Here is a 13869-nt window from a genome sequence, read left to right as displayed (position 1 = left end):
AATTATATTCATCTCTTTCAATGAAAGTGTATATATTTGTGCCATTTTCAGAACTAAAATACTTGTAAATTACATTTTACAGAATGATGAGATAAAAGAAATATATATTATGATTGTATAGTTCTACTTCTTTGGAATGAAAAAAAAGTAAAAAAAAAGGATAAGAAAAACTCAAACCAAGAGTGAAAAAGAAATGGATAAACCCTGCCAAGGTTTATGTCACGGTTTATGTTGGTTGGCTGCACTGGAATGAGTGTTTGTAAGTTAGCAAGAAACTACAACCAATGCACATGACAACAATCCAAGATAATATACTCTACCCTACCCAGGAGTCCTCTACATGGTGTTGAAATAAAATAAAATAATAAATAAAATATTAGAAATATAATGGAGTGTGTGACATGATTTCCCTTGTAAGGGAGGGAATAGCAAAATGCGGATTGTTAGTTGTGAAGCATTGGGGTCTGCTTGAAATAGAAGCATCATCCATATTAACAAGGGTTGGTTCCATGGGGGGTCTGGACGAATGTTGTGGAGTCAGGAGGGCCTCACTCTCATGCAGAAACGGAAGTGGTGGCGGGGGCCATTGCTCCGTTCTGACCCCCCCCCATTATTATTCATGCAGATGAATGAAGGAATTTGTGGATGGACCCATTTCTGGGCCTACTGCTTCTTCCCCCCTGCCCCTCTCTCCTGCCGACCGCACTCTCAAGCCAGCTGCCCGTGCCGGTGCCGTCTGGGGGCTGATTCATGTGTGTGATGGAGAGGTTGTGTGCCCTGCCCGTCCCATGGGCTTCCCTGCCCGCTCGCCCGCTCCTGCCCCTGAAACAGAGTGAAGGAGAGAGAGAGGGAGGGAGAGAGAGCTCCAACACTTTCCACTGTCCACTTCCTTGTGCGTGTGCGTGTGTGTGTGTGTGCGCACAGCAATCACTTGCAAATGTATGCACAGCAATCACAGCAAGTTGGGAATTCGCAGCGAATTGCTGTCAAAGTACCCACCCTCCCGCTGATACTTGGATGGTGGTGGCAACGCCAGCTGAGGTGGTGGTGAAGTTGACGACTGGGGGCTCCTCACTGGCGACAATCCCCAGGGGTTGTTGCCAGAGGGAGGAGGATTGTTATTCGACATTCTGGACAGCCTATGTTGTTGCTGCTGCTGGCGTAGGAAGGGATCTCGGTGCGCCACCGGGGATGCCAGCGCATAGTTGCTGGATGCGAAAATGATGTCCTCGAAGGGGTTTGTTGATCCGGATGAGACTGGACTAGCGCTGTTCTGGGTCCCTGCTGCTTGGAATGTTCTTTGCATTGCGTCATCGTACAAGCTGTTCAACAACTGCTTATCAAAACCAGACACCTGCGTGTACACACGAAAGCTCACCATGAGTTTCCATGCTCAGGTCCGGCTCCGAAAGTGCTGGAGATCAGTCGGCAGTTTAAGCCACGAAAGACTGGACTGTTCCGCTCATTTACTCATTGCCTTATCAGCTTGGAACACTGCCATCGTCTCATCCTGGAAGAGTCATCTCGAAGACGACCGAAGAAACGTTGTGTCCCCAAGTGCAAGCACGATCATGCAATCAGAGATACGTAAATCTGTCATAAAAAAGGCATGGACTAATACATACGATAAGGGAAGGATGGAGTACCCTGTCACTGGGAGCAGATGCACTGGCAGCACGGGTTCCTAAGTTCGAAACAAGAGCAAGTTCCCAACCCGTGACTTGCGGTGGCTGCGCTGTACCTGAATGTGCAACGAGGTCAACAATTATTCTGAGAGCATGTCCCTGTCATCACTGTTCCCCTAAATTCGTACACGAAGTACAATTGCAATTTCCAATCGGACTCTGGGACTTCTACCCACGTGTGCATATCCAAGTCTATTAGAGGATGTTTATGAAGTATTACACCCATCCACCCGGCCATGCTTGCTTACACTCATGAAGCAAAGTCTAAGTTAGGAACCAATTTATCTTTACATCTCTTGCACTGGCATAACCGTGGTTTAAATGTTTTTTCAAGTTCAAGTGAGGATTACTTGGTGAGTAAAGACCAGAATTCGATGAATTGTTTTCCGCCTGCAACACATCGTTCAATTCCTGTGCAGAGCACGCTCAAGACATTGACTTATGTGCAATCGACCTTAGGCTAGCAATGGAATCATACTTGGACAAGTGTTAAGAGTGAATTCCCAGGAATGTCTACCCGGAAATAATGCATTTTTTTCATTTTTTTTTCTCAGAGCTAATGTGCCACCTCTCTGCATTTCTAAACTTCTGGTACTACAGTAGATGCCGTTTGAGCCGTGTTCTTCAAGGATCGTCGACATTGAAAACAGAGAAGTCTGTGTCATGGGACTTGCCATTAGATCCCACTCTACGGATCGAGGTGGAGTGAAGAATTCCTCAGCCATCGGCTGAACAGCTGGAGGTGTTGCACCGTCGTTGCTTGTGTAACCGGATGCGGTTAGCATCTTGGGATAGCGTTCGTCAACTTCCTGTAAGGAAAGAATTAAGGCGAAGCTCTACACACTCAGGGATGTTTGGTACTCTCCTAACACTCGCATATTTCATGACTTAATTGGATACAAATAATACAAATAAGGATGATAGTCTACTCAGATCCATTCGAAAGCATTACCTCTTGAATGCGGGGAGCATCCCTTATGTAGTCTTCCATGGTGTAAAGAAACGACTTTGGGGGCTGAAAAAGAAATTACTGCTGTTGAGAAAAAGAACAGCATAATTCCAGCACTCCATATCTCGTCGTATCTTCCTAGACAGACTACATTCAAAAACCGAATTCATGATTTAGCAACAATCAAAAAGCATTTTAGAGGCGACTCAAACCTGCTCTAGATGAGGAAATTGAAAATTACGAGCAAAGTCCAAGCCTTTGCACATCTCGAAAAACTCCACAAGTCTTGCAGCCTGCAAAATCTTAGGTCCATCATATTTGGCTCCTACACTGAAAACTTGATTGATAGTGAGAGGACGTTTAATGATTGAAGGTTTGATTTAGAATGTTCGACCGCATCACAGTATTAGTTCAGGCTAATTGCAGGGTTAAATTTTAGTAGTCAACGTCGAGTGGTTGGAAGCTGATCACTTTTTGATTTTGACATCGTCTTTGTCGCCTAGATTTATAGGTTTATTTAGGATATCAGAATTTATGACAAGAAGTTTTTAGCACGAGCCTAGGCAATCAAAATTAAATTTTCCATGTACACTTGATCAGTGTATTCAGTAGTACAGGTTATGCTTGCAGGGTACTTATTAGCTTCGTTCCATGACCAGAAATAGAAAAGTTCTACACTGCGCAGCATTTGTCTTTATTATTGATTTTGTGAAACTCCAGTCGATGAGAAACCTGAAGGGTTGCTCGTTTGTAGATTTCCAAAGCGTTTATTGAGTAGTTTCGAGTCATTTCAAAGAACTGCGTACACATCCACAGGTAGCTAATTTGAAACATGCAAGCAATATGAAGGAGTTAAGGACTGGTTGATGAAATCGTGCCATATTTAAGTATTAGCATTCTGAGAAAGTTAAGGAATTTAAAGCTGGCATTCAGGCTTGGAAGTGCCTTTACTGCCTAATATCACCTCATCATTTGAAACCACCACCATTAACTGCAGCACTTGAAATGTATTTGTTTATACCATCTAAATACGCGTTTCGGACAATACTGTGATGGACGATTTACAGAAAAGAATTAATGGTCCTTGAAATATCTTTTATACCTTGTCTACCAGGTTAATGATGCCGTCATTAATCGCACGGTAAATCTTGAAGCTCTCCTTTAGACACTGAAACACAGAAATCTTTAGACAGCATCTTCTTCTGGACTGAAATTGATGAATGAGGACAGAATGTACGTGTACAATGTACATGTACTGCATGCAAATGTTTCCAAGACTTGGACGACAAAATGATGCCAGAAGAGACAGTGCTCACAACAGTCCAAAAATGAAGCGTAAAATTCCACCCAACTAAAGTATTGCTCACCAAGCTCAAAGCTGCTTGAATAACATAATTTGAGATCGCTGCTCCCTCGGGCTGCAATGCGTATATACCAAGGTCATCTGGTGAATAGAAATGAGCTTGACTGTGCATACTGCTGACCAACGATGACAAAACTCTAACAATGAGCTTGTGAAGTTATAAGCGGGAACTTGCATCTCAGGACCTGATGGACAGATTTCGTTGGACAAGTTGATAGAAGTTTTGATGTAAGGTTTCAGTGAAGTTGACCATACACACTGAAGAGAAGATGAATCATCTTTCTGAAATTCCTCACACCTCTGTCGGCCATCCGCACTCCAGAAACTATTGCCATTACAGTCGGTGACCCGTATACCTGGCAATTCATAAGTCGGTGCAGGAGCTGTTGCAATGCAGGCAGATGCTCCAACAATTCATCAGTACCAAGCTCCCTCGTCCGACTGTGGTTCTGCCAGATACCTTTAATTATAACACCCAATAAGAAAAGATCTTATAGGATATTGCACCAGAGGCATTAAAACAATAATGAATTCAAAAGTTCAATTTTCTTTTTAAAAAAACACGAGAACCCAAGCACTTTCCATGACACAGATGAGATGAGATTTACAAAACACAGCAATCAATTGGCAATACTATTGCAAATGAAAGGGGAATTTGACATGTATACGTATTGCTGCACCCTCCGAAATGTGGTTGTAGCGCACACAACTGTTTTTTGCAGGTGTGATCATCCTCAAGAGCAGACAGAATCTTACCGATGTTCGCTCAGCTTCAACGTCATACTTCAAAACACGACAACATTCGAGTCTCTCTTCAAGATATAAGGCATATGTGCGCACCCATGCTGAGTAGTCCCATGCTGCACAAGTTCGATCCAACGCATTGACAAATTGATGACACGTACACGTCAAAGCTTGTTGTAATTGAAGCATGATGCTCTTCCCAACCTGGTAAATTCGGCAGCGGCGAGACCACTTTCGAACATATTTAAGTGCGCAGCACATACCAAGTTGTGAGCAGTTGCTGCGTACATCAAGAACCATGACTTACCACTAGGGTTAGAGTCATCCTTGAAATTGGATAGGTTTAGAACATGTCCTCGGTTACGGGCATAATTGAGAAGCTCATCTCGGAAAGTGGGATCTCCTTCCCTTAGTGTTCTGTGAATCACCATCATTGACTTCAATGCAACCTGCCCAACGGAAAATACCTACGTAATCACTACCACAATAGCCTCACAAAGAGGGAGACTGACTCACTCTGTTGGTTATTCCTAATTACATGTTACGTTGTGGATCATTATCATTGGTCCAAGCAAAATTTTAAAGGTCTACAATTCAACAGAAATCATGGGTCACGAACGAAAGTTACTCGAGCGAAGTGTGCACACGTTCTACGAGATCTGCTACATATGCTGTTGATTGAAGCAGTGGTACCCGATTTTTTAGGATCCGGGAGACCCAGACTGTACCTTCGGAACATGACAAATCTCAAGGTTTCTATAATTCAGACCGAAGAATATACCGTCCATGTGTGTGTTTTGGCAATGCGTCTTGCAAGTTTGTGAATGCAATACGCCACATCTGCTCGCGGTCTCGATGATGATGTTGCCAAAAATATAGCTGCCAGCATCCAACATCTCAGCTACTATGCAGTTTTTGAGATGACCATGGGTTGTACGACTCTTCATCCACGATCAGACAGAAAAACTTGGAAAGTGCATAAGGATAAAGATCGCTAACGAATTTAGCAGACAAAGACGTCCTCATGTTTCCGCAATGTGCTTTGTCTACTTAAGATAGATCAAGCTTTGATGCAATCATTCTGTTTCGGTGAAGCGAAGACGATGCGATTATCAAAAGATGATTACCAGGCATGAACAATCCCAGTTGAATAAAAAAAAGTAGCTACTTACTTCGCACATGTTTCTCCTTTGGTGGGCACTCCACATGACTGGTTGCTTTCACCACCGCGATCTCAAGCTCCTGCAATCCTTTACGTTATTAACGACGGAATTAGATGGGTTCATTTGGTTCGACCCCCCTACAGCATTACATACTCCGAGCTCTAAGTATAGCAACCGAATTCTCATTCGAAGCTACACACGCGGATTCAAGATGGCATTGGAGACTGAAGAGTTCCTGTAATTCGCTCTCATTGTCATTGTTGTCATCGGCTAATCAAAGTTGTAGCCAAACCTGAAAAAGGTGTTCCCTAATCCATTACTTCGTTAAGAATTTCAAAATTGCAGAGGAAGTGCCTCACGACAGATGATTACACAGTCCTGCAATGTAGACTCCATTATTAGTGAGTGCGTACTCTGAAGAAGAACTGTTCAATCACAACGGTTTCTCTTTACCTTGTAGTCGCTATTAAGTGCGATTACACCAACTTTTGTGGTATCCTTGATGGAACCGATAACCTTACGGAGGCTGCTTGAGCTGCTCATCCTTTCATGCACTCGCCCGGAGATTCTTACGTGTCACACAAGGCAACTGATTCATAACCGAAGAGAGGCTCAGTGAAGAAGCGAATTGAAATTCAATGCCTACTCTATCTCAGTTGAAATTCCCCCTCGAAATCGCTACAAATTCACTACAAGAAACTGACGGTTTGGTTTGGGACCTCTCTAGCAAAATAGGAATGACACTCAATCGGAAGACACCTCTTGATGCATCAAGGTTGCCGCGCACACTTTCCTTCTGTGCCCAACTGGGCTGCAACGTTGTCACGAATGCAAAATTCAAACTTTTACTGAATCCTGGTGCTGGTATCCACTTAGCAGTGTCTCAAAAACTACCAATTTAAAAAACTCAAATGGTGCTTGTGAGGGTGATGGTAATAATGCAACTCTCGCCGAAATTTTCATGAACTTCACAACACGATACTCATAGCCTAACTTTCTCCTTATCTGGACTACAATTCAATTTGGGGTCTCCATCTCTGTTCGACAAGCCGTTGCATCAGGACACCATAGCAATGAGCAAATCTGATGCACGTCAATAATGAAGAATTGATTCCCTTAACTTACTTTCTTCAGTTGGTAAGACATGCATTACAAGTAGTAGCCCTAACAAAGGTGTATCGCATACAATACCTCACTGCCTTACCTCGCGGATACTTTCTACGTTCTTGCATTTGCCATCAATTTACAACAGGAACTTGTTGCGACCGTTTGGCCAGGTGGAAAATTACACATGATACCATTTTGAGATGAGAGGAAAGGAACTGAAGGTAATTGCATGATTCAGAAACTCGTCTGAGGGGCAGGGAGGTACAAAGTTTTCCCAACACCATGAACACAGTTTAGACTTCGTGGAGCAATTGTATGCCGTGTGCTTGTTGCTGCACTCAAAGCCTGGGTTGCAATTCTTATTCGAGTTTGGGTTGGCATGGGCACATAGGACATGTTTAATATCAAGGTTCATCTATGCGACGAGATTCTGTTCGAAGCAATAAGAGGCCATTCAAAGCTCTGCTCCCTCACAGCTGCAACAGGTGCATCAACAAACTACGCAATACACAAAAGACGTAGATTCAACTCCATCGTAAAGGCTGTAAAAAAACACGAATTCAAACTAGAGATAGAGCCAATGGAGACAGAGCTTCACAAATGCAACCATGGCATATAGAGTGTCATTCGGTTGAAACTTTGACCGTAATAATAAGAAAAAGCATAATGTTTCTAAGAAGACTTAGGGCACATGAGAATTTCAACACATTCTGTCGCTAAAAATATCTATCTCTGCGCCTACATACTCTGCATCAAATCCAACTCAAGCGCATAACAGCTTCAGCGCAATTGCACAAAAACATCGAATGAAACTTTGACTCTAGTTGCTAATTTGTCAAGGGTACATGTAGCGATACCAAATGGGCATCAATCGCCAGTCAAATCTACGGTAGTGTTCGTTGCACAACTTATATTTGCTTTAATTCAAGATGCAATGTCTGAAACAAAAAGCTATTCACAGTCGTCCTTTCAGCTCATTACATTGGAAATATAGTGTGGCAAACCCATTTCCTCAAGTGGGATCCCATACTCTGCCATTTTTGCTTCAAATGCTTGAATTACGTCATTATGCGCCTATCAACCACAAGCGTTAACTACGTTATCACGAATAAGGCATCAACATGTGTATAGTATAAACATGTTCACACATTAAATTCACATTAAGCATTCTGACCAGATAATTACCTTCGTAACTTTTCCAAGGTCATAACGTAGGGACTTGATCAAATTGTTTTTTGATTCGAGAACAGCAGCTATACCAGAATTAGGATCTAGTTTCACCCCTGCCTCTCCAAGTTGCGCTTCCTGTAACGTTGATCCAAGTACATAGAGAGAGTTACTAGATTACTCTTTCTTAATTTTGACTGCATCCGTTTATACGAATTTTTTCTATCGAACATGATAATTTGTAAACTATTTCAGAAGTAGCAAAACATTCGAGGGAATCAAAGACGTGTAATTGATTCGAGTATGTAACCTTCTTTTCAAGCTTCTCTTCCAGAATCTGCATTTTCTTTTCCAGAAGCAAGCTCTTGACCCCACTTTTTTGTTGGACGTCATGGATGCTACTCTCAAACTTAGCAAATATTTCATCACGTTCCGCTTGTAGCTGACGAGAAATTCAGGGAGCACGACAACAATACTTAGTACGAGCTCTATGATGAGTGCCAAAATGCATAATCTAAGACATCTGATTCTTGGAATGTAGCAAGGACAATAGCACCAGTTTATTATAGAACATGCTCTATTTAGAGACTATTCTTGCCTGTTTCCCTGTTATGAAGGCTATGGTGTAGGCGATTACAGACAAGATGAAAATAGTATCTCATATGCCAAATCTAATCGATTAAAACAGACGGACTTCTGTAGGGGTACGTGTTGTAGTGGCTGTACAAGGGCCCTCGCTCACCACCTACTAATTTGGATCTCGTATGAAGAAGTTGAGCATTTTCTGATCTTGAAATGCTTCTTTCACGATTTGTGCGTCATGAGGGCACCTTGACACTTTGATGACTAAAATTTGAAGGGGTTGGACAGTCATTTACGATGGACGAAATTTCAAAATATGGATGAATCTGGATAGATTCGATGCCCTTGTTTGTTTTACTCCACTGGTACGGGAAAAAGAACAGACATGGTATTCTTGAGACCATAACGAAGCTTACTTGCTCACATCCTCTTTGAAGGACCTCATAATCCCACTCCAGTTGCTTAAGTTTTCTGGTCTTCTCTTTCAGTCCTGAACTTGTCTGAGCAAGTAAGTGTTTGTCCTGCACTTCAACTAGCCACAGATATTATAGAACGAAAAACTACTAGAAATGGAGGAGAATAAACACATTGAAATGTCAAATGAAAAGGGAAACTCAAGCTGAGCATTCAGATTCATTATTAATGTTAAGGACTTATAGGAATAGTTACCTTTTCGTAGTTTGTCAGACAAGATCTCAGAACCTCGACTTCCTTGAGTGCTTTCGTCAGAGGCTCGGTAAGCTTTTTGTTCCCTTGCGCAATCTCATACATTAATTTCTCATTTGCGGCCTCCTTCTTCTTCATGTCCGCTACGTCTTCCTGCAGTACTCACAGCAACTGATTGGGAAGAAATTTGAAGTTGTGATGTAATTAAACACTCCTGTTTCAAGGAACACTTGGACATTATAGGTAACTGGTGCAAGACGCAGCTTGAAGGATCATGGCACACATTGTCATACTTTCAGAACTTTAATCAAGTCCAGGTTGTTGTGGGTGATATCATTGTAGTAACATTTTATTTCAGAAAATGCTTTCTCATGTTTCTTCGTCAATTCCAGCTTGTGCAAATTTTTCCTCTCCTCAATCTCCTGAATCTCTGCTTTTCGGCGCAAGTCCATTTCTTCTTGTAGATTTTTGATCTGCAGGAAGCCATCACTCATAGCATTTGAACAGTCAATCAAAGAAACTATACTTGAGCTGAATTACAAAAAAATTGTTAGACATGTAGAAAACTAAACAGCTGACTGCTGGTGTGATGCTGCTCAGAACAATGCAAGTCAGTACTACAGAACAGGATAAAATAATACCTTCCGTTCAGACTTTTGATGTAGCTCTTTAGACTTTTGATCAAACTCTTGGCGCATCTTCGTGGATTCTTTGGCATGCTCCTGAAAACAATGCAAAATCATTTAATCAAATTTGCACCATGATACCCAAACATGTTAGCTTTAAAAAAAGAAAAAGGACTAATGAAAAATCGAGCACTGCACGGCTGCCTGTTATAGACAAGCTGGATGTGCTTAGTACCAACTTGTAAGAGCGAATGATGTCTTCGTAGGACAATTCCATCTCCCGCACTCGATCCTTCAGAGCACGCTTATCGTTCCTGCAAGTCGCCCCCAGAACTTAACTGCATCAGAACGACGGTGGAACAAAATGTTAACCATCTCTACCAGATTCTTAAATCTACCACAACAACCGTATTTTACTGTGTGAAGTTAGTCCCAGCACAATGATATAGCACTGTAACATGGTTTGCGAAGAACGCGCCGGAGAAGAGAGTTCTTTCAGTCACCAAGTCAAGTACGTGACCTCGTACAGTCAATCAAACTTTGATCATACATGAGTAGTAAATTCAATACCAGATTGTCCTTACTTCAGTATGATACGAAGACTCGTGGCGCAAAGACTCTTGAGCGAACACCCACTTACACGAGCTCTCCTTCACGCTTGCTAAATTTATCCCGTTGCAATTTCAAAGCTTGTGAACTGTCAGCCTTTATGGTAGCCATCATAATTTGTTGCTCGTATAACAGGTGTTTCATTTTTTGGTTGTAAAGCTATCAACGCATTACACCATATGTCAATAAGTACCTACACTAACGACATTATCAATCACAAACGCAATATTATAAATCTCACTCCAAAGAGTGCACAGACTACCGGTCATCCGTCCAAATCAACATATGTTTCATGGATTCTGCCTCACAAGCTGGGAAATAAAAAAATGATATTTTCGAAGTCTCCAGCAGGAGTCGGAGAGAACTAATTCGGTTTTGCACTACAAATAGACCTTAAGCTCAAGCTGGTGGTGTTCTTCGAGCTCCTCCATGGATCGGTCTTTATTACGAAATTCTGCACGTAACTTGTCGTACTCTTCTTTCTTAACCTCCCAAAATGACGAGATTTTATCCTGAACAATGTTGCAGACTCACAATTATCACAACGAACCGGCCCACATGAAACAGTTACTTCACACAACACAGCCAAATAATCATTCAAGGAACTGAAAGCCTCAAAGAATCTGAGCACCCAAAAATTCGACGTCCACCAAAGCTGTAGAACTTGGAAGAGACCAATTTGATTCTTTCTTTAACACTTTCACTTCTCTTTCATTTTCAAGGTGCTGCCCTTGACTCAATCATTTTCTGACATCAATCAAAAGTAGAACCAGACATTTGGTGCTGCAATCACGGCATCTCCAGTGCTACTCAGTGTTGTCCTAAGGACATCGTGATTGAATGTCAAATCCTTTCGATTCAATCACAAATACATTCTCAAAGCTAGAGCATCTGGAAGAGGTGTGATCGAGCAGTAATAGTCTGGTGGACTTGAATGTGAGTATACTATGACGCCGGCCCACTGTTCAACAGTGCTAATATCAATACTGACGGTGACCTCGCAGTTCACCAAAGACAGATCAAGTTTTTCCGAAGATACACTTTCGTAAAATCAACAGTGAAGTATGGTTTATAATTGTTTTTTTTCTGCTGCAACAGCCCAAGGTTACATGTTGAAACATACAATTTTAGGAAAAAATAAAATTAAAAAGCAGAATAAAAGTCAATTCCACCGAGAAGAAGTAGAAGAAGAAGGTAAGCTCATACTCGTTCGAGCATCATGAGGTTGCGCTCTTGCGTCTCCTTGTCTTTGGCTATCTTGAGCACCGCAATTTGTGCCAAAAGATCTGGTTTTGGATCCTGGGGCCATTCCAATAATTTCCTCACCTTCCCCTTCTTTCCTCCTTTCTTTGGTCCCATGATGTAGCCTCTCTTGCCTTCGCAGTTTACTCCTGCTAAATGCCTCCTTCAATAAAATTTTACCGATTCGCAAATTTCGATCACAGTCTTTCTTGTTGTCGGGTTCATAATCTGTGCATGCAAACCCCCTACGCGTCGGCAAATGCGTTAGCAAGGGAATGACTACATTGATGCTGATATCAGACTGATTTGAACTTAAAAATCTCGGCACATTGGACCAAAATTAACTCTAAGAACTGGTGACATTTGATGTAGGCAATCTAAATTTCACAAAGCGCTGCTCGGGTTAGAAAGAGTTCCTCCCAAACGTAATAAAAAGTGAAAAATAAAATAATAATACAAATAAACCACTTGTTGAGGATCCGCACCGTCCGCGGTTGAGAAGGCACAAACTGCCAATCAAGGTTCGGTTAAATGAAGAAGGGGCAATTTCTGCTCTGGCGAAGGAATAGAATATACCAAAAATTACTCTGCGATAGAAGAATCATTTTATTCACTCGCTAGTCTCAATTCACAAATCGCAACAATTTGACAGCCAAGCAGCAGCAGCAGAAGAAGAATGGGAGCTGTAATGCAGCAGCGAAGTGGGAAGAAGAAGGAAGGGACGACAAGAGAAATAAATGAAGCACAACAACAACAGCATGAGTAAGCGAAACGGGATAGTACGTAAGCAAGCAACGAGGAGGAGGACTGGGATTAAACCGAATAATATTCATTCATAATAATAATAATGATAATATTATTATGAATAATATATAATATTAGTCAGAGGGGGGGGGGCAAAGGGTTTCTTCAGTTAAATAAATATTACTTTGTTTCAACTGTAACTCAAGCATAGGACAATGTCTAATTAAGAGATGTTGTCACAACCTCATATTAGAGAAATCAATACAACAATCTTGACAAAAATTATTATCATTGTTATTATTTAAAGGGTCAAGGGAAGGACATTTGATATAAAGTGATGTTAGTTTCACGAAGTTCTGAAAATATCGTTAAGGGTTTTGGTTGAAATATAATTTGGTTGTAAAAAGAATAATGGTTGTAGAATTATGAATGTGAAAATGGTCTTAAATAAATAAGTTTAGAAGCTAAAAATGTAAAAAAATGTAGCCATAATATAGTACTAAATTAAAATATTATAAGGATATAAAATAAAAGTATTTATTTGAATGTTTGACGGCTATTTAAACCAAAATATTAGGAAAAAGATCAAATTAAGAAAAATAATAATTAAAAAAAATCTTATATTAAATTTATATAATAATAATAATAATAATAAACTAAAAAGATTTTACATTATGAAAGAGGGGAAAAAATTGAGATAAAGTAAACTAATACATGTATCCAATTTATTAGTAATAAAAAATAATAGAAAATAATAATAAAATTTTTAAATTAAAAAAATTTACAAACAAAAGTAATATCAGGAATTTAAAGACATTAAGAAAATATCAATATAATATTTTTTTTGAATTTAGCAAGCAACAAGAAACTAATGCAATAAAGAAACCATAAATAAGAACAACAAATAATAAGTGATTGAATTTAATAAGTATGTAAAGATAAGATTTATTCCTCAATCTATATTAGAAGATGGTCTTACTTAAGACTTGTTTATAATTAGTGGTGTAAATTGAAGAGTATAATAAAAGAGAATCAAAGAAAGAAAGAAGATAATACAAGTGATAGAAATACAATCAACAAATATACACTCAAAAAACTTTTTATGATATGTTCATCAAATTTTTACTTTATAAAAATAAAATATAAAATTTAAAAAAAAATTATAAATAACTATTTTATCATCCTAATGATATAAAAAACATATGATTCTAAGTTATTATGA

General features: G+C 40.2%; 2 protein-coding genes across 11 annotated transcripts; both read right to left on the bottom strand.

Moving 5' to 3' along the window:
• Window positions 1-344: 344 nt before the first annotated feature.
• On the bottom strand, window positions 345-7505 carry LOC112282293 (putative clathrin assembly protein At1g14910). 8 transcript variants are annotated; one of them, XM_090250847.1, is made up of 16 exons: window positions 6664-7505; window positions 6358-6493; window positions 5914-5983; window positions 5523-5620; window positions 5049-5190; window positions 4754-4857; window positions 4354-4446; window positions 4002-4052; window positions 3737-3802; window positions 3367-3432; window positions 2847-2927; window positions 2638-2700; window positions 2360-2494; window positions 2036-2096; window positions 1647-1741; window positions 345-1354 (listed from the first exon to the last, which is right to left on the bottom strand). In XM_090250847.1, the coding sequence occupies exons 2-16, from the start codon at window positions 6445-6447 to the stop codon at window positions 953-955; spliced, it is 1617 nt and encodes a 538-aa protein (XP_090106973.1). In that variant the 5' UTR covers window positions 6448-6493; window positions 6664-7505; the 3' UTR covers window positions 345-952. The 8 variants fall into 8 exon arrangements, with proteins under 8 accessions (XP_090106973.1, XP_090106976.1, XP_090106975.1 ...); XM_090250850.1 differs by having other exon boundaries at window positions 5049-5158; window positions 6197-7505; XM_090250849.1 differs by having other exon boundaries at window positions 5049-5158; window positions 5914-6196; window positions 6358-7505.
• Window positions 7506-7813: 308 nt separating this feature from the next.
• Window positions 7814-13169, bottom strand: LOC112282329 (dynein regulatory complex subunit 4). 3 transcript variants are annotated; one of them, XM_073534054.2, is made up of 12 exons: window positions 12389-13169; window positions 11868-12148; window positions 11054-11173; window positions 10693-10820; window positions 10288-10366; window positions 10068-10148; window positions 9720-9899; window positions 9430-9579; window positions 9177-9281; window positions 8489-8620; window positions 8197-8316; window positions 7814-8085 (listed from the first exon to the last, which is right to left on the bottom strand). In XM_073534054.2, the coding sequence occupies exons 2-12, from the start codon at window positions 12018-12020 to the stop codon at window positions 7981-7983; spliced, it is 1353 nt and encodes a 450-aa protein (XP_073390155.1). In that variant the 5' UTR covers window positions 12021-12148; window positions 12389-13169; the 3' UTR covers window positions 7814-7980. The 3 variants fall into 3 exon arrangements, with proteins under 3 accessions (XP_073390155.1, XP_024375551.1, XP_090106979.1); XM_024519783.3 differs by having other exon boundaries at window positions 11868-12131; XM_090250853.1 differs by having other exon boundaries at window positions 12480-13169.
• Window positions 13170-13869: the final 700 nt, after the last annotated feature.

Source organism: Physcomitrium patens, chromosome 5 (assembly GCF_059467195.1).
Source record: "Physcomitrium patens ecotype Gransden chromosome 5, ASM5946719v1, whole genome shotgun sequence".
Lineage (NCBI taxonomy): Eukaryota > Viridiplantae > Streptophyta > Bryopsida > Funariales > Funariaceae > Physcomitrium > Physcomitrium patens.
The sequence above is the reverse complement of the archived record's forward strand: the minus strand, read 5'-3'. Positions and strand labels throughout refer to the sequence as shown.

Coding starts and splice junctions, on each gene's coding strand:
- LOC112282293 (XM_024519723.3), bottom strand. CDS start 6,447: ATGAGCAGCTCAAGCAGCCTCCGTAAGGTTATCGGTTCCATCAAGGAT. Junction 3,803..4,001: donor TTCAAGCAGCTTTGAGCTTG/GTGAGCAATACT, acceptor TCTGTGTTTCAG/TGTCTAAAGGAGAGCTTCAA. Junction 1,355..1,646: donor CATCTGCTCCCAGTGACAGG/GTACTCCATCCT, acceptor GTGTACACGCAG/GTGTCTGGTTTTGATAAGCA.
- LOC112282329 (XM_073534054.2), bottom strand. CDS start 12,020: ATGGGACCAAAGAAAGGAGGAAAGAAGGGGAAGGTGAGGAAATTATTG. Junction 10,821..11,053: donor ACCACCAGCTTGAGCTTAAG/GTCTATTTGTAG, acceptor ATGCGTTGATAG/CTTTACAACCAAAAAATGAA. Junction 8,621..9,176: donor TTCAAAGAGGATGTGAGCAA/GTAAGCTTCGTT, acceptor ATTTCTCGTCAG/CTACAAGCGGAACGTGATGA.